Source organism: Dreissena polymorpha, chromosome 4 (genome assembly GCF_020536995.1).
Source record: "Dreissena polymorpha isolate Duluth1 chromosome 4, UMN_Dpol_1.0, whole genome shotgun sequence".
Taxonomy (NCBI): domain Eukaryota; kingdom Metazoa; phylum Mollusca; class Bivalvia; order Myida; family Dreissenidae; genus Dreissena; species Dreissena polymorpha.
In genome coordinates this window covers 20,668,734-20,689,324 of record NC_068358.1, presented here as the reverse complement: position 1 = coordinate 20,689,324, position 20,591 = coordinate 20,668,734, and the positions used below count along the sequence as shown (strand labels likewise).

Sequence of the window (20,591 nt, the reverse complement as noted above, 5' to 3'; positions counted from 1 at the left end):
CCTTGGTAAACTTATGGGAAACAACATTGCTCACATAATTGAAGTGAAAAAGAGTATGGCATTATGAGTGTGGGATGAAAGTTGTTTGCAAGATACAGAGAAAGTTCAGAGATTATTCACAGCCTAGTGGAATTATCGCGCAAATTCTGTATTCACAAAGATGACAAAAATGCATTGCTAGATGAAATAGGAGCTTATGAGGAATTAGATGGAATTGAAATCATGAGTTATGCAAGACATGGATGGAGGAAAAATGCAAAGGACACCAGTGTTGTTGCCATAGGTGAAAGGAGACACAAGGTTCTAAAATGTGAACATGTCACAAAGGCTGATGACAAGGTATCTCGGCGCCATGAAATGAATGGTCACATTTGGACTTTTATTTGGATCTGTTGTCTTGTATATTAAAGAAAGCAATTAAGAGCCATCATGCTTTGTAATGTGCATGTAATTTAATGATGTTGCTCTTATTTCTAGGCAAGGATGAGATAACACAGTTCTTGAAGTCTGAAACTCCAGATTCCGTGTCAATGTTGACATTTCAGCAACAATATATGAAAACGAGAGTAAAACTATTTAACGGAAGAAAAACAGTTTGGCATAATAATGTTGGTGCTCTAAATAAAATGACAAATAAAAGGGGCATATCGACAGCCAATGCAATGTATAATTTTTGGACATTCAATAATACTTCAAAAAGATTTACGAAATGATTGCTTAAAACATATATTTTGTTTTTATTATCAATGTTTTGTAAATTTTATTACCGTAGGTTTCCACGTATAGCGCGCTCCCGTGTATAGCGCGCAGGCTGTTTTTTTAAATGCAAAAATGGAGAAAAAATATTTTAAAACAATAAAACCACCAAATTGGACCGAAAATGGCCGCCATTTTACTGTTGCACAATCCAACAATCCGGGGCATTGGAAAGCTTAATTAAGCATTCAAAATAGGAAGCGTCATTATGATTAGGAGCATGGGTTGCATAGCACTATACTTTTCTGACAATTTTGTAATTTTCTAGCAAGATTAACAGTCCACGTGCATTTTGTGAAAAACGTGAGAAAATAAGAATTAGTGTACATCGTGTGATTTTTCCTCGGGGAAAGCATGGGCATTACCGGTAAATTTGAATGTCGCATGGGAGACAGGGATACAGTTGTTGAGGTACACCACTGTTGAACGTTTAATATTTATACACACAAAATGCAATTGCATATCTATATGTTCTCAAGTGTAAATTAGTGTCTCAAATGTCAATTAGCGTCTTAACAAGGCGTGGCACATATTACTCAATAACATCTGCCAATTACTAAGTGCAAAATGACCCCCTTTCACACCTACCGTTACCCGCAAAAAAGATCTCGTTCGCACCTACCCTTGCCTGCTCTCCGAAATGTCGACAACAATCCCCATTGGAATTCATCAATAAGGAAGTGTAAAAACACAAACAAAGAAATGTACGCACGTTTATTCAAACAAATTTATTTTTGACCAAAACTTCTTCTACTGCATTCATATCTACCAGTAGCGACTTCTTGTTGTTTCGACAATGGCCCCTCAGTCTGTACGATTATAGGGTGGTAGTTTTCTGGAAAAAAAAATGGCGGCCATTTTGATTATTTATGATTACACGACATATTTTTTACCAATTTAGCAGCCAGGATAGCGTTGTATCAATGTATAGCGCGCACCAGCTTTTTAATTTGAATTTTGGAGGTAAAACACTGCACGCTATACGTGGAAACCTACGGTATATTAAGTTGTCCATGGGACACTTTGTTGGCGCAAAAATATTCATAGTAGTACTAAAATCTTTATGAATGAAACGTACTTGTAAGTAGTACTATGCAAAAGAGCACTGTAGAAAGTGGACTTTGAATGGTAGAGGTTTCAATTTATAGATGGATAAATAGTGGCAACATGTTGCATATATGGATAAAACCAGTCAACTATTCATTTCCTGAACCATACTGCAGGCCCAGCGCCATCTTGGATTACATCACACAAGAGACACGCTCGATTGGCACTCGTTTTATGACATTATCGCTAAATGACATTATAATCTAATTGGGTTTATTTGGGAAAATTTTGCATCTTTTTGGGAAATTTTGATCAGAGTTTTGGGAAAAATCTTTGATTTTTGCGATTGGGAAGCAGCAGAATATCAGCGGTAATTTTGGGCAAAAAAAATCACTGTATAATTTAATGTTAACATTTATTTCAGGCCCAGCTACTATCAGACATCACTGGCATAACAGATGCCAATAAGGCTGCTAAGAAGTTGTTCCGCCGCCTGTACACGGAGGAGGAGGAGAGACTAGGTAGAAGTCTATCAGGGGGGAAAACATCCATACGGCCTGGCCTTGAGGACCAGTCTAAGTTGCAGGTTGTGTTTGGTAAGAATAGACAATAACTTTTGACACATTGAAACCAAGACATAAAACAGTGAAATGACTTTTGCATTATTATTTGAGAAAGCTTTAAAACAGCTAGTAAATTATCCATCATCTTTGATAGCTGCAATTCTTTTCAGATTAAGTCAGAGGTTTGCCTGAAAAGAATTAGCTCAAACCATGGGAACAACATAGTAATTGTACCATATTGAAGTTCTGTCATAAGTATTGACCTAGCACTCATTAAATTTCGCCAATACTTACAGTCGTTTTCTTTACTCTACGTTAATATATTGTATAGTGAAAAGGGTCACAGTAATTGAAATATATATTTCCTTTGTTTTCGTTTAGAAACTGAAAATAAATTCACGTAAGCTTACAGAATATTCATGAGTACCAGGTAATAGCTACCTCGAGCATATTTTATCAAGAGCGGATACAGGCTTTTTCCGCCCTATGCCACGGGTCCGAAATTCGGCCCCATTCCCAATGCAAATCTGGTTGTTTTTTTCCCAATTGAAAAAAAAAATTCCCAATAAAAAAAAAAAAAAAAAAAATTTTTTTTTTTTTTTTTTTTTTTTTTTTTTTTTTTTACCCTTTTAATATATAAGTTGACCTGATCTGGTGTCGAAAATAGAAAGTATTGCATAATTAAATTATCTGTTGCCTTGAATTTGTTTTAAGAACTGCAAAATATGTTAATGATTATTTAAGACTTTCCTTTTTTTCCTCAAAATCCGGCGCTTCCCGCGATTATTTTCACCTCAAAAAGGCCAAGCCTTTTTCTCAAATTCAGATGAAACAAGGGACAAAATTGTCACAAAACCAGGTTTTCATTGTGAAAAAAAAATCTGATAAAGGGAGAAAACTCAAACTGAACTTTTGAAATGACCAAAAAAAATTAACCCCCTTTGTAATGTTTTTTTTTTTTTAAATCTATTTTTAGTCGTGGCGACCTTGACATTGGAGATATTGACGTGATTCTTTCGTGGGACACACCGTCCCATGATGGTGAACAAATGTGCCATATGATTTTAAAATCTCACAATGAATGACATAGTTATGGCCAGGACAAGCTCATTTATGGCCATTTTTGACCTTTGAACTCAAAGTGTGACCTTGACCTTGGAGATATCGACGTAATTATTTCGCGCGACACACCGTCCAATGATGGTGAACAAATGTGCCAAATGATTTTAAAATCTGACGATGAACGACATAGTTATGGCTCGGACAAGCTCATTTATGGCCATTTTTGACCTTTGAACTCAAAGTGTGACCTTGACCTTGGAGATATCGACGTAATTATTTCGCGCGACACACCGTCCAATGATGGTGAACAAATGTGCCAAATGATTTTAAAATCTGACAATGAACGACATAGTTATGGCCCGGACAAGCTTATTCCGCCAGCCCGCCAGCCCGCCAGCCAGCCCGCCCGCATTCGCCAATCTAATAACCAGTTTTTTCCTTCGGAAAACCTGGTTAAAAACCTGCACTAATCACACATGTTCATAATATTTTGTAAAATTTTAATAATAAGTTATCAAAATAGTCGTTATTCACCAGTTAACGGCTTCTTTGAAATATAAGAAACACTGTTTTAAATAATTTACATGCGATAATTTTTCCCAATTGAGCCAATTTTGCGATTAATTTTTTTCCCAAAATGGGGGTTTTCACGACGCGAAATTCCCAAAATTCCAGTGTGGCGTTTTCCCAAAATGGAGCGGAAAAAGCCTGGGATACCAGGGTGGAACCACTGACTTTCTGCAAGTCAGCCAGATGGCTTCCGCACTTGACCGATGCCCCAGGTGAGGATCAAACCTCCATCGATGTGGGCAAGTGGTCTCAAGTCAGGGACCTTAACAACTGGGCCATGAAGGCCCTGTAGTAGCTTTTAGATAAATTTCATTGTAATATTTAATTTAGAGTAATTTTTTATTTTCAGACATAATGAGGGAGAAATATAGTGTTGAAGAGGCACTCATTAGGTTTCGCCTCCGAGACTTAATAAAGCCTTGATTCGCATGAAACAGAGAACTAAAAACAAACACAAAACATTTAAAACAAGAATATCAGTGAAACTGATGGATGCTCCCTGATGATGAGCTTTGTCAATCTATGTGTTAATAACCACCTAAAAAAATCTATCATTAGCCTCTGTGACCTTCACCTTGACCCCAATGACCTCAAACCTAATCAAAAGGTAGAGGTCTATGCAAGGTACCTACATGCCAAATATGAAAGAGATCGGTAAAGTATTGAAGGTGCTATGAGAAACTGTAACAAAAGTGTGACGGAAATCTATTATTAGCCTCCGTGACCTTGACCTTGCACCCAGTGACCTCAAACCTCATCAAAAGGTAGAGGTCCATGCAAGGTACCTACATGCCAAATATGAAAGAGATCGATAAAGTATTGAAGGCGCTATGAGAAACTGTAACACAAGTGTGACGGAAAATCTATTATTAGCCTTGGTGACCTTGACCTTGAACCCAGTGACCTCAAACCTCATCAAAAGGTAGAGGTCCATGCAAGGTACATGCCAAATATGAAAGAGATCGGTAAAGTATTGAAGGAGCTATGAGAAACTGTAAAACAAGAGGGCATGGCCCTAGTTCGCTCACCTGAGAGGAGTCGTTTCATTCAATCTTTACCAAATATCAAACTTTACCTAGATATTGTCCAGATAAACATCCTGGTCAAGTTTCATCATTAATGAACCAAAACTCTGGCATATGGAGTGTTTTTGTAAGATATGACCTGGTTACCAATTTTGAGTTGACCCCTCTTACCAAACATCAAAATTTGCTTACAAAAATAAATATTATGACCAAGATTAATAAAATCTGAAACAAAATTGTGACCTCTAGAGTGTTTACAAGGATTTTGAACAATATAATAAAAATTTGAAAAATCTAAGGGCAATGATTATGGCATTAATTATGTGATTTTGCTCATTATCAAACTCTTTCAGCAACTTTGATAATGAATGCTTGAGAAATGTGAATGCTAGAGTGTTTACAAACCAAATGTGGACAAACGGACGGCGGACAAAGACCAATCCTAAAACCTCACCTGAGCAATCAGGTGAGCTAAAAAGTGTTTCACCGATCTGAGCAATTTTCCAACTTGTCCGAGAAATCAATAAAACCAATGTATTGACTAAGTTTCAACAATGATAAGGCAAAAAATGTGACTTCTAAAGTGTTTGATCACAAGGTTTTTCTCTAGTCACATAAGGAAAACTGCCCCAACCCCCTGGCGGCCATGTTTTGTTACCGATCGGGACCATTTGCGAACTCATCTGAGATATATATAAAACCAATCTTTTCACCAAGTTTCATGATGATTGGGCAAATAATGTGACTTCTAGAGTGTTCACAAGCTTTTTTTTACTATATAAATATAAGTAAACTGCCCCCCCCCCCGGCAGCCATGTTATTCAACTGACCGGAACCATTTTCAAACTCAACTCTAATATCAAGGAAACAAATGTTCTGACCAAATTTCATGAAAATTGGGCCAAAAATGTAACTTCTAGAGTGTTCACATGTTTTCACTATATACATATTGAGAAAAATGCCCCGCCCACTGATTTTTTCACAGATCTGGACCATTTTCGAACCCGTCCGAGATATCAATAAAACCAATGTTTTGACCAACTTTCATGATGATTGGGCAAAAATTGTGACTTCTAGAGTGTTTACAAGGTTTCTCTATAGCCAAATAAGGAAAACTGATCCGCCCACAGGCGGCCATGTTTTTCAACGGACCAGAACCACTTTTGAACTCAACCAACATATTATTAAGGCAAACCTTTTGACAAAGTTACATGAAGATTGGGCATGAAATGTGACTTCTACAGTGTTTACAAGGTTTTTCTTTTTTTTTGACCTAGTGACCTAGTTTTTGACCCAGCATGACCCAATTTCGAACTCGATCGAGATATCATTGGGACAAATCTTCAGACCAAGTTTCATGAAGATCGGACCATAAATGTGGCCTCTAGAGTGTTTACGAACAAATGTGGACGGATGGACGACGGACAAAGACCGGTCACAAAAGCTCACCTGAGCAATCAGGTGAGCTAAAAAGTGTGACAAAAAATCTATTATTAGCCTCGGTGACCTTGACCACAGTGACCTCAAACATCATACAAAGGGAGAGGTCCATGCAAGGTACTGTTAAAAAAGTGTGACGAAAAATCTATTATTAGCCTTGGTGACCTTGACCTTAAACCCAGTGACCTCAAACCTCATCAAAAGGTAGAGGTCCATACAAGGTACCTACATGCGAAATATGAAAGAGATTGGTAAAGTATTGAAGCTGCTATGAAAAACGGTAACAAAAGTGTGACAGAAGTAAGGAAGGAAGGACAAACTGGCAACAATATGTTCTGCCGAAATTTTATTTCAGGGAGCATAATAAAGTGAAGGACTGTGAAACACTAGAGTACTTGTAAACATGTTTTGTTAAAAGTGTATAATATCCATTGTGTTTACAGTGTAAATATCCGTTGTTTAACTTTTAAGAGTGTAAATATTCGTTGAGATTAGTTTAAAGAAAATAAAATTTCATGTTTGAAAGATTTTTGTCAGTCATTTTTCAGTGATGTTCATCCAATTATGTCAAGAGTATATGTAAATGATGAAACTGTCATGTTAAGGAGATTTCAAAAGATAACATTTTGATTATTTTTTTTAATTTAAACTCAACAATTAATTGTTGAACTCTTACTATAGACTACCCCCACTGGTATCTCTAGTCTGTAATTGTATGCGGAAAATTGTCTGCATATAATAGTCCGCATTTTTCCGCATAAATTTGTTGTTTCCACATATAAATGTCCCCATATATCTATGGTTTCCGCATACCAATGTCCGCAGTTTTCTATATTATTCTGCATACAAATGTCCGCATACTTCCTCTCTCTTTTTTTGGATAAATTCTGAAACTGCGAAAAAGGTGTGGAAAATGTGTTCCAATACTCCACATACAATTGTCAGCACATTTTCCGCATAAATATGCGGACTTTCTGTAGCCGGGTATCCTTCGGGACAGTGAGGAACTGAAAATGTTAGGGAAATGGTGCAAAGGCCAGGGAATCAAACTTATTTAAGTTAAGATTTATATTCTCTTTATTATTTTGGTATATTATAGGTATGTATCAATTCTACGCATTATGACGTTACGCACAGAACTTGCACAACTTTGCATTTCTAATATGTTTTTCTATCTGTTTGTTTTAGTGACTGCAAGAAGTGGAAGAGGGATGAAGAGAGTTAAACAGGGACGAGAATGATTTCTTCCTGAACTTCTTTAAAGAAGAAATAACTCAGAACAAAATTCCTACTGGAGAGAAAATTCTAACGGCTCAGAAAAAGCTTTAAACCGAACCGTACATGAAGCACAAATACGAACAAGGGTACATAATATAATGGAAAGCAGAAAGTCAATAAGGAGATTTGAACTTTGTTAAGATGGTCTTAAGTACTGTCCCCAGTTATGACACACACATACAATGACAGACAGACCAAAAACAATATATCCCCGATCATTCGATCTGGGGGCATAAAAAAAGAGTTAATTGTGTTTATAAAGCATTTTGTAAACAAGAGTGCCAAACTGTCAAAAGATACGCCCGTTTGAAGGTTTTGGACAACATGCTAAATGCTTGAAATGCACTAAATGACCTAGTGACCTACCTTTTGACCCATATTTGAACTTGACCTAGATATCATTTAGACACAACGTCTGACCAAATTTGGTGAAGATCGGATGAAAACTTCTTCAATTACAGAGCGGACACCATGCTTAATATTTAAATGCACAAAGTGACCCCTTGACCTACTTTTTGATCCGGCATGACCCATATTCCAACTTGACCTAGATATTGCCAAGATACAACTTCTGACTAAATTTGGTGAAGATCGGATGAAAACTACTTTAATTAGAGAGCGGACACCATGCTAAATGCTTGAACGGCACTAAGTGACCTAGTTTTTGACCCGACATGACCCATATTTGATCTTGACCTAGCTATCATTTAGACACAACTTCTTACTAAATTTGGTGAAGAACGGATGAGAACTACTTCATATTGTCTAGATATAACCAAGTTTCATGAAGATTGGACAATAAATGTGGCCTCTATAGAGTGTTAACAAAATTTTACTACAGCCATATATAGCCATATAAGGAAAAATGCCCCGCCCCTTGGCAGTAATGTTTTTCAAGCAAAGTTTACTAGTTTTGAACTCATCCAAGATATCATTTGGACAAATCTTCTGAGCAATTTATATGAAGATCGGAAAATGAATGTGGCCTCTAGAGTGTTAACAAGGTTTTATTATAGTCATATAAGGAAAAATGCCCCGCCCCGTGGCGGCCATGTTTTTCAACCAACCGGCATCATTTTCGAACTTGTCCAAGATATTATTGGGATGAATCTTCCGACCAAGTTTCATGAAGATCAGACAATAAATGATAAATGTGGTCTCTAAAGTGTTAGCAAGATTTTACTAAAGCCATATAAGGAAAAAATGCCCCGCCCCTTGGCAGCCAAGTTTTTTAAGTAACCATAACCATTTTGGTACTCATCCAAGATATCATTGAGACCAATCTTCTGACCAAAGTCATGAAGATTGAAAATACATGTGGCCTCTAGAGAGTTAACAAGGCAAATGTTGACGCCGCACAACAGACAACAGACAGACAAAAGGCGATCACAAAAGCTCACCATGAGCACGTTGTGCTCAGGTGAGTTAACAAATGGCAAAATGCATGCTCATAGAATTCTTAAAATATTGATTTCCGTATCATACATTTGATATCTTTTTTAGCTTCACTTTTCGAAGAAAAAAGTGGAGTAATTGTCATTAATCATTTGTAAAGGTCTATTTCTCGGAAACACTCTTTGCATTCACATGTAACTTAACATGCATTTATATTTAAGTTAGTTCTTTTAGTTTGTTTGACTGCATCCTAAGCATTTGGCACTTGAGTCTGTTTGATTTAAAGAACCAGTTCTTTGTGTCTATGGAGGAGTTAATGAAAACACTGTCCAAGTGGCCAAAGGTATCAAATAGACACTGCATCCATAACACCACCACAACCTCATTTATCTTATTTAAATAAATTTGAAGAAATGAAAAGGCATGCAATTCTAGTAAATAAGACATTATGAACTAGTGGTTCAGTATGCTTTTAACCTGTATTTTAGCACGTGGTCATATGCGAGCCTTTGTGGAGAACCCAGAAATGTGCTTAATCGTTTCAAAGAGTGTGCATTGGGACGACAATCACAAATAGTTTGAAAACGCATAGTCTTTATTTTCATGATCAGGATGTGTTTGTTTTTTCCACCATGTTTGGGGCATGACACATACCCATGAACAAAGATTGTTTTGGGGAAAATTTCAAAATGTGCCAAGTTACTGTAAGGTAAAACTATATTATCAATTGCTTAAGAACTAGCAAAGAATATAAATGTTTGCAGATGATTTAATTATCACTGTCAAAAACCCAGCTTCTGTGGTTGAAGGAAAACCACCAATTGTTTTGCCATTCAGCAATAATTCCTCTTGAATCCACATTGAATACATATATTCAAGATGATCGGAATGGGTAAAACAACATTCTTTGCTATTCAGTCGTGGTCTGAGCCTTTATATAAGGCCACATTGAATACATATATTCAAAAAGAATCAGGAATGGGTAAAACAACGTTTGTTTGCTATTCAGTCGTGGTCTGAGTTTATATAAGGCCACATTGAATACATATATTCAAAAAGAATCAGGAATGGGTAAAACAACATTTCTTTGCTATTTAGTTGTGGTCTGAGCCTTTATATACGACCACATTGAATACATATATTCAACAAGAATCTAGAATGGGAAAAACAACATTTCTTTGCTATTTAGTCTTGGTCTGAGCCTTTATACAAGGCCACATTGAATACAGAATTATATTCAAGAAGAATCTGGAATGGGAAAAACAACATTTCATTGCTATTTAATTGTGGTCTTTGCCTTTTTATAAGGCCACATTGAATACATTTATTCAAGAAAAATCGGGAATGGGAAAAAAAAACATTTCATTGCTATTTAGTTGTGGTCTGATCCTTTATATACGACCACATTGAATACATATATTCAAGAAGAATCCGGAATGGGCAAGACAACATTTCTTTGCTATTCAGTCGTGGTCTGAGCCTTTATATAAGGCCACATTGAATCCATATATTCAAGAAGAATCTGGAATGAGAAAAACTTACTAAAATACGTACTAGTTGTTATAAGCATCTGATCTTACCCGCCTGACACATTTACACAATATGATTGAAGAGGAAACAAGGCTATTGTCAAGCAATATGGTCCCCTACCAGCTCCACCATTATCAGAAATTCCATAATTTTCAGAATATTTTTTCGGTTGCCATAGCAACCACAATTTTTGAAGTAGGAACAAAATGAAATGACGTGCATAATGTCCATATTGCCATCTACCCATGTTGAAAGTTTCATGGAAAATTATTAAGAACTTTAAAAGTTATCGCAGGATCCAGAAAAACACCATTTTTAGCAGTATTTCTAGTCTATTTGTTGCCATAGCAACCAGAATTTTTGACGTAGGAACAAAATGAAATGACGTGCATAATGCCCATATTGCCATCTATCCATGTTTCAAGTTTCATGAAAAAAATATAAAGAACTTTTAAAGTTATCGCAGGATCCAGAAAAGTGTGACAGACAGACAGACTCACAGACAGACGCACAGAGCGCAAACCATAAGTCCCCCCGGTGAAACCGGTAGGGGACAATTAGAAAGCAAAATCTGAGAGAAATTAAATAAAGCAGATGTAAGAGTCATTGGTTATTTCAATTTCAGAAGCGGGATAATTAATTGCCGGGTCTGAGGAACAGCCTTGCCGTAAAAATGCATGCACTCCCAGATTATTGTCTGGTCGGTGCTGGCGGAGATTGGAGTCATCCATTTTACTACGCTAGTGCCCGCACTCCACAACTTCTGACAGCCTTCAGCATACATTGTCAATGGAATTGTGGTATTTGTGCACCTGCTTGTGCACCTTGTAACAATTAGCATTGATACAAGTGACGACAAGGTGCTCGAGCAGAAGCTGCCCAAAGTGAAATTCAACAGGATGTATCGGCAAGTCATTGAGAACACATACTGCAGCATTTGTCGAGTGGATGTGTAAGTTGTGACAAGTTGTTTTTAATGTTCTAAATATATAGACTCATAGTCATTATACTCCGATCTCACCTGCCTGACTCATTTACACAATATGATTGAAGAGGAATTTAGAAATCAAAATCTGAGAGAAATTAAACAAAGCAGATGTAAGAGTCATTGATTATTTCAATTTCAGATGCGGGATTTAGGGGCAGGGTCTGATAAAGAGCCTTGCCGTAAAAATGCATGCACTCCCCCGCCTTTAGCCCGCCAGATTATTGTCTGGTCGGTGCTGGCGGTGATTAAAGTCATTCATTTTACTACGCTAGTGCCAGAACTCCACAACTTCTGACAGCCTTCAGCATATATTGTCACTGGAATTGTGGTATTTGTGCACCTGCTCGTGCAGTTTGTAACAATTAGCATTTATACAAGTGACGACAAGGTGCTCGAGCAGAAGCTGTCCAAAGTTGTCGTGGTCTTAGCCTTTATATACGACCACATTGAATACATATATTTAAGAAGAATCCAGAATGGGGAAAACAACATTTCTTTGCTTTTTAGATGTGGTCCGAGCCTGTATATAAGGCCACATTGAATACATATATTCAAGAAGAATCCGGAATGGGGAAAACAACATTTCTATGCTATTTAGTCCTGGTCTGAGCCATTATATAACGAAATTCTAGACCGAACTCGATGCACAAGTGAAGTCTTCTGACATGCAATTGAAAGAATGCATTTGGACAGTTTGTAATTTTAACATTTATCTCAAAGGTTTGATCCGAATTACAAGAGTACTGTCCCTGGTAATCCTTTACCAGGGACCCAATGGGACAATCAAAACCAGGCCCAGGGAGGAAAAGTCCCAAAAATCAGAACATCAAAGGATCTATGCCTTCATAATTTACATATCAATTTACATGTATATTGTGGCACTGAATCTTTTAGAATATATGTATAATATTAGGGAGGCAGCCAACAAGCGGGCTGGTTTTGCTTGGAGATCTTACGATGTCTTTTTTGCTACAGCAGGATGTCAGCCCTGCTTAATGGGAAGTGATATATACCAACTTGTGGTGGAGCTGTACACCATCAGGGGACATATTGTTGGAACCTAGTAGTACTGAAACTCCTAGTGGACAGGGAGTCGGTACCATGTACCCATGCCTGGACTACAACAAGGGTGCCTGCTCTTGGCCTGTTTGTCGATTTTCCCATACATGTTCTAATTGTTGGGGCAGTCACCCAGACCTCGTTTCAACAGAGGTGCCCACAGTGGTGTAATTCGCTCAGCTAGACCCCATTAATTTTGACCAAATGTCACTGGCTCCATAACCCATCAACTTCGATCATTTTCAAAAAGCACTTCCCTATTATGGATATCAGGCTGATGTTGAGATAATTTTTAATGGTTTCTCACATGGTTTTAATTTACACTACTCTCGCCCCAGACAACCAAGAGATTAAAATAAATTGAAATCTGTTTTAGAATTCAATGATATAGTTAAGCATAAAATAGATAAAGAAATTCTTGCTGGTCGGATGGCTGGCCCCTTTCAGGAACCCCCTTTTCCAAATTTGAAGTGTTCTCCAATCAGCCATAAAAATTTCCAAGCGATTTTCGGTTTATACATCAATTGTCCAGTCCGGAGAATGCTTCCATTAATGTTTTTATTGATTCAAATTTATGTTCAGTTCAATATACACATATTGATGATGCAGTACATTAGTCTGGGTTCCTTCCTCTTTCAATACGTATCGGGGTCAGGCAAATTCCAATAATGGCTTCAGCCAGTGTGCGGTTTAAGGTAAGGTTGATTCTTTAAATCAAACAATCCTTTCTATATTGTGAAAGCGATAAAGACAGTCTTATATAACAAATACATAAGTGTCTTCCATTGATTGTGATCTACCCGATTTCATGCAGAAAATACTAAAAAATAACTAGCCATATTTCAGATAAAACAAAAGATTTAGTAAAATTCGGATAATCCAATGTCAGACCTGTTTACCCTTTCGATTGCTTCTCAGTAGTATGGAGGGCATCTCTCAGTAGTTTTGGGCTGTTGTCAGTAGTTTTAACCTTTTCAATCATATTGAGCATTAAAACACCGTGACTGGGTCACATATCAGTTTAACGGTACATAAAGCATTAGATGAATGTACTTGCTAATAAATAAATCTGTTACGTGATTTTATTTGCTTTTATTTGTAACAGCCTTTGCCATTTGGATTGGGAAAAATGGCGCGATAAACCATGAATTTGGAAAAAAAAAGCGCGATAAACCATGAAATTGGGAAACATTAAGCATTATAAATATGATTATAAGTAACAGAATTAAAATTGTTTTTAAGTGCATGTTTGACAGCATTTTTATATTATCCACATGCATATTAAACTTACTAAAATCTATGTATTCTTAAATACACCATTTGATCATAAGCTCCTTGTTTCCGTGACGCACAATCACGGTACATATTTCTGATAAATATTTTATTTTTATCTCAAACGTAGTATTTTGCGTGAATTGACACACGCATTACAATATTCCCTAATGACCATATGATATCCGTTGTTAATTTGAATGGTATTAATTATTTTTGCCGTTAATCGCAATTTCTCGTCTGCTTGCCGCCATCTTGGACTTGTGTAAAAACAGGCGTGCTCAATCCCGATACATCAACTATCGTCGGTATTCTCCGCAATAGAGAGAGAGATGTGAATTCTGGATAGCCACGTAAAATCGTATATATTCGGCTAAATTTGCGAACCAATACGCAAGTCAGTTGTTGTTCAGTGACAACTCGACAAGCTCGATCAGCACTCGTTCCCCGGGCGGCTTGAATTTTAACGTTTCTTACTACGCAAGCGCCAAAATGATTATGATTGATAAACTACCCGCAAAGACCGAAAATAAGCGAAAGTCAATTAAAAAGTGAAATTTGACCATTTTGATCAATGGTTCCGTAGTTTTTCAGTACAAATCCGTAGTGCGTAGTTAAGCCAAATAATCTGTAGTAACTACGGCGAATCCATAGAAGTAAACAGGTCTGCAATGTTTAGAATTTTTGCAGCAGTTATTATTGAAATATTAAAGGAATGATTAATGCAAGCATTTCCTGCAAATGACTTTTAACATATATTTTAGAGCACTGTAACAGAGTTTATAATATTATATTGTGTTTCTGACCATAATATTATATTGTGTTTCTGACCACTGACTGACACCAGTCATGGGTGCATAAAAATATTGTTGCTAAAATATTAAATATTTAATCCACATGTAACGGCAAAATGGCCAGAAACATGAAAATATGCTGTCTTTGTGATACGCCTGTGCGGGAGTCATATGATATATGGTTTACCGTTATTTTTTTTCAGCTCCTGGAAAAAAGTTAATGCTCCATAACACCACCACAACCTCATTTATCTTATTTAAATAAATTTGAAGAAATGAAAAGGCATGCAATTCTAGTAAATAAGACATTATGAACTAGTGGTTCAGTATGCTTTTAACCTGTATTTTAGCACGTGGTCATATGCGAGCCTTTGTGGAGAACCCAGAAATGTGCTTAATCGTTTCAAAGAGTGTGCATTGGGACGACAATCACAAATAGTTTGAAAACGCATAGTCTTTATTTTCATGATCAGGATGTGTTTGTTTTTTCCACCATGTTTGGGGCATGACACATACCCATGAACAAAGATTGTTTTGGGGAAAATTTCAAAATGTGCCAAGTTACTGTAAGGTAAAACTATATTATCAATTGCTTAAGAACTAGCAAAGAATATAAATGTTTGCAGATGATTTAATTATCACTGTCAAAAACCCAGCTTCTGTGGTTGAAGGAAAACCACCAATTGTTTTGCCATTCAGCAATAATTCCTCTTGAATTCACATTGAATACATATATTCAAGATGATCGGAATGGGTAAAACAACATTCTTTGCTATTCAGTCGTGGTCTGAGCCTTTATATAAGGCCACATTGAATACATATGTGGCGTGTTCTGAGACTTTTGGGTCTAATTTGGCAAGCCTCATTCTGAGAAAACGACGTTTGAAATGACGTCGTGCAATTTGCGACGAAATTCAGATCAATTTACTCTAGTTTGTCCAATGTTAGTGTGAAAAGTATTTAAACAACATTAATTTCAACTGACCCAGGTTTTAACGATGTAAATTCAAAATGAATTGGTTGCGTTTGACCTATCAACAATTTCTTTTATATGGATTACTCCCCTTTTACATTCGTAGGCCATTCAGTAATTGATAAAATTTCAACCTTGGACGATTATCGATACACATTTCGATAATATATGTATCGTTTCAGTGTGGATTTTACTGGTTTTCGATAAAGGTAAGTGTTAGTTTTTGAAACGCGAGACTGTTTCATGTGACCTGATTTTAAATGTTAAAAAATTAATGGAAAACCGGACAATTAAACAAACCGGAAACGAAAACGAACAAAATGGCTACCGTGACCTTCTTTGACATTTGTTTGTTTACATTAACACAAAATGTAGAATTTTCGGTCAAATATTAATCTTTTGAAATGGCAGACAGTCAATTATCATGTGCTAGTTGTAGCACTGTACCGCCTGAACTTACCTGCCATCAAGACCCAGACTTTCACGAAGAGTTAGAATTAGTTGGTGAACTGTACTTTTTACAATAATGAAAATGACGGTTCTGATGATTGTGACTCTTGTTCTGATATTGATAATGATTGCAACGAAAATGTTAACTCTTTGAATGAAAGTAATTATTTAGATACAGAAGGCATAAAGCAACAATCTTTTAAAATAAATGGCTGTGGTTGTACCCGTCTGTACTCAAACAAACCATGCAGCTCAGTTGTAAACTGGGGTACTCTTATTTCGTACAGGCTTTCTTGTTTGGAAAAATCAAAACAGGAACTAGATTTGATTGTAAAATACCAAATTTTCAATCATACGCAGAGTGGACCAGTAGCAGTTGGATTAAAAAGAAAAGCAGTGGATAAAAAACGGCAAAGGCAGAATTTTTACTTTGCTGGGCAAGTAGTTTGTCGCAATACATTTGCTTTCGCTCATGGTGTGTCTAAAAACACAATTATTTCGATTGGTAGCTCCATTGATGTAAACAGTCTTGAAGCCAGAGTACATGGAAATAACAGGAAACTGCCTAAACACACACTCAAGTTACAAGATGTCCAGATGGTAAAAACATTTCTTGAAAATTATAGTAGCCAAAATGGAATGCCACTACCTGGACGAACACCACAGGCCAATGAAAAGTGTATCCTCCTTCCATCAGACAAAAACAAAAGTGATATATATGAATTGTATTGTGGTGCACTTGACCGAACTGGCCAGAAACAAGTGGGGCCTTCCACTTTTAGGAAAATATGGTTAGAACAGTGTCCATATTTGTTGGTGATGAAGCCTGCCACTGATCTGTGTTTAAAATGTCAAAAACATGTAGAAAACATTACAAAGTCTGGTAACATCACAGAAGAAGAGAAACAAATTAAATTAGAAAATTATCAAAAACATTTAGAGAAAGTAAAATGCCAGAGAGATCATTACAGGGAGCAATGTGAGAGGACAAAGCTTGAGTTTGATCAATTTTCAGATGCAAATAAAAAAAGAGGTATTTTACAAAAGTGATTAGTCAAGTTTATGCTAAAAAAGTGATTACAATTATGTTTTTGCTTGTATTTAAAATGTCATTTTGATAAACAAAAATGTTACTTATAGATTTCCAAGATGTTATATGAATAAATTAAAACAAAATTGTAAATACAATTATAAAGGCATGTTCACTTAGTGTTAATGGTATATTTTTTATATAATTAGCTAGGTTTGATATAAAACATATCTATCAATATATTTTAATACTTTTGACATGTTAGCAGTGGTTTAACAATACATTTTATTAACAAATGTAATTAACAATTGTGTGCAAAGCCAAAATAGTAATGATTTTTTTTTAAAACTTCATACTCATAACAGGACAAAGATCAAAAGCCACAGATGCCACGGTCCACTACAGCTTCGACTACAGCCAACAGGTGTTCTATCCTCAACAGGCACAGGCAGTGGGTCCGATGTACTTTAAAACTCCTCGAAAATGTCAATGCTTTGGGGTGTGCTGTGAGTCTTCAGGTAAATAAAAATAATGCATGGTTAAATTTTCAGAAAATTGTTATGTATATAAAATGTAACTTGTTGTAAAAAATTGTTGTGATCTATAATATATAACAAATTTAAATTGTTATTTATATTTATTTAGATTTAAGATTATTAGCACATACAAATATATAACACATGAGACAAAGAATGTATCACAAATTTCAAAGAGTTATCTAGGTTTATTTAAAATGCCAATTTAAGAGCATCAAATAAAACGTTGTTGCTGTATGCATACTTTTAACAATATGGAAGTTCTATAACTAAAGTAGGTTCATATGAGCATGGATGCTAAGGACCTATGGATAACCCATTAAGCTGAAAGCTTATTTACAATGGGGTCCAACAATGGGGTTTATATATTATTACTTATAATGTCCCAGTAAGACATGTATATGTGCTATTATTTATACATTGCCAATTTGGTGTGAAAAAAGCCACATTTGGGTTGATTTTTACAGGAAGCAGAAATTTTATCTCGTTGATAAGGCCTTTCAGTCCGTTGGAAAAGGGGCCAATAGTGTGACCTCAATGCTGCACCACCACTTTAGCCATCTTGGTTATGGAGAGAGGAATGTGGTCCTTCATATGGACAACTGTTCGGGGCAAAACAAGAATAACGCGGTCATAGGGTAAATATTTTGATTTGTATTAGTTAAAAATAGATTTACTACAATTTGCTAAGAATGTTATTTAATAAATATTTTCATGCTAAGAATTCATAAATGATTTAATTTTAGTTTTGAAAAGACAGAATAAACTGTTGCTTATTTTATATCTTTGTTTACAGGTACGGCATGTGGCTGGTTCTTACAGGCCTGCACGACTCTATTGAGTTCAGCACCATGGAGGCCGGTCATACCAAATTTAGCCCAGACTGGCACTTTGGATTGTGGAAGGTATTAAATTGATGTTTTAAGTTTGCAAGAATAAAGAATCAATTATCTTTAATTATCAATACACATTTCATTTATTATACGTTGGCATATTTATTATTATATCTGAAAATACTGCAGCACCATTATATGGAAAGTAGTGTTAAGAACACAGGAGGGAAGCCCATATTTTTTTTATTTAATAGCATATATAAAAAAAAAATAAAAAAAATGGGCTTCCCTCCTGTGGTTAAGAAATGTTGTTGTAGGCAATACATTAAATTTTGCTTTCATATACTTAAAGGTGCGTTGGAGGAACACCACTGTCAACACCTTGGAAGATGTTGTGGAGACAGTCAGGCTATCATCCCGCAATGGGCACAACATTCCCCACCTTGTACAAGATCCGGAGAATCCTGTCCAGTTTTACAACTGGACAGAATTCTTGAAACCAGTATTCAAGCCAATACCAAATCTGCTGTCATACCACCACTTCAGGTTTTCATTTATTGTTATTTTTCCACATATTTAAAACATTTCATGCTACAGGTATAAGTCAATACACTGTTTGTACACAATGATATCAGAAAAACGCTTAGATAAAAAAGTTCAGTACAGGCAGTCATGTGTTGTTCGATTGTTATTTTTATTTCAAAAGCAATTATATAACATGAAAAAGATAATAAAACATACATATTTTCTAAAAAATCATAAAATAATTTAACAGCATTATAGTTAGGTTCCAGTTTCTAAATTTATAACATGAAATCTAAGTTTGTGTATTTGTTTAAAATTCAGAATGACCTCTGACAAGCCAGGCATAGTGTATGTGAGGCGATATGCTTCGGATGCTGAGGAGGCTGTGAAGATCCTGAAGAAAGATTCTTTCGTTCTGAATGGAATGCCCCCCCAACTGGAGCCACTTGGCTTGTCTGCAGAACGCCAGTGGTACCTTCATGACGAAATCGCGCCACTCTATAACTCATTATGTGCCAGTACCTGTCCACGGCCAGATGTACCGAAGCCGACGAAATAACAATGATTTTAAAATAGTTCCCCTGTTTTAGATTGTTCATGTTGTTTATGTATATAATGTATGGTAACCATGGAAACCTGACCATACCTCATTGTCAACTTCAACAGCATTAGTATGTTTTTGTAAAACTCTTACAATGACTCAATACCAGGTGAAATGAAATATAATGCAGTGTGACAAGTAATATAATTGAATTTAAAATTTAATAGTTGTGTATATAAACTGAAAACATTAATTTAATGTAAATATTTATGTTAAGTCTCTTAGCCTTGGCTCTATTTTTCATGCAGTATGTAATATAGTATAAATGTAACAGTAAGAAATTGTTGATTGCATTTGATAACTAAAGAGTGTAGTATTATTGCTATGTTTAATGTAGAAGATGGTAATTATAACTGATATTCATATTGTATACTGTTGCCATAGTTACAACAAAATAATTATGTGTATATCATGTATTAATTTAAAAGTCTTTAATTAATGAACAATGTCTCATGTAAAATATAATTGTTATTGGAACAGTTTAAAGAAGAATTTTCAATTTTAATACATCATGGTTCGCATATTAAATCTTAGCAAGTGTATTCTATGTAATTCAATTTCGGTTAGAGTCTGTGATCAATAGAACAAATAAATAGATAGAACATGTATACAATTAATTGATTCGTGTATTAAGTAACAGTTCTTTGATATATGTATATTACTTTCTTGCATTTTAAGGTGTGAGGAAATGCTTTGAACTGATTTTGTAAAAAAAAATCAATTATTTTGAAATTTTTGCAAATGGTTGCTATGGTAACCGAAATTTGTTTCGTAATGGTCTTATAAATTTACATTAATTTAATATTATAAGTTTTGTCCTTGTAAAAGGACAGTGAGTGAGTGATTTTCCTCTGCAATTATAAA

The 20,591-nt window shown here is 35.7% G+C and overlaps 1 protein-coding gene across 2 annotated transcripts; it reads left to right on the top strand.

The window, feature by feature from the left end:
• The first annotated feature begins 15,790 nt into the window (after positions 1-15,790).
• On the top strand, positions 15,791-20,123 carry LOC127877886 (uncharacterized). Of its 2 annotated transcripts, none has more exons than XM_052424205.1 (6): positions 15,791-15,961; positions 17,598-17,750; positions 18,273-18,406; positions 18,565-18,673; positions 18,954-19,147; positions 19,448-20,122. In XM_052424205.1, the coding sequence occupies exons 2-6, from the start codon at positions 17,619-17,621 to the stop codon at positions 19,683-19,685; spliced, it is 807 nt and encodes a 268-aa protein (XP_052280165.1). In that variant the 5' UTR covers positions 15,791-15,961; positions 17,598-17,618; the 3' UTR covers positions 19,686-20,122. The 2 variants fall into 2 exon arrangements, with proteins under 2 accessions (XP_052280165.1, XP_052280164.1); XM_052424204.1 differs by lacking the exon at positions 15,791-15,961 and adding an exon at positions 16,768-17,235 and having other exon boundaries at positions 19,448-20,123.
• Positions 20,124-20,591: the final 468 nt, after the last annotated feature.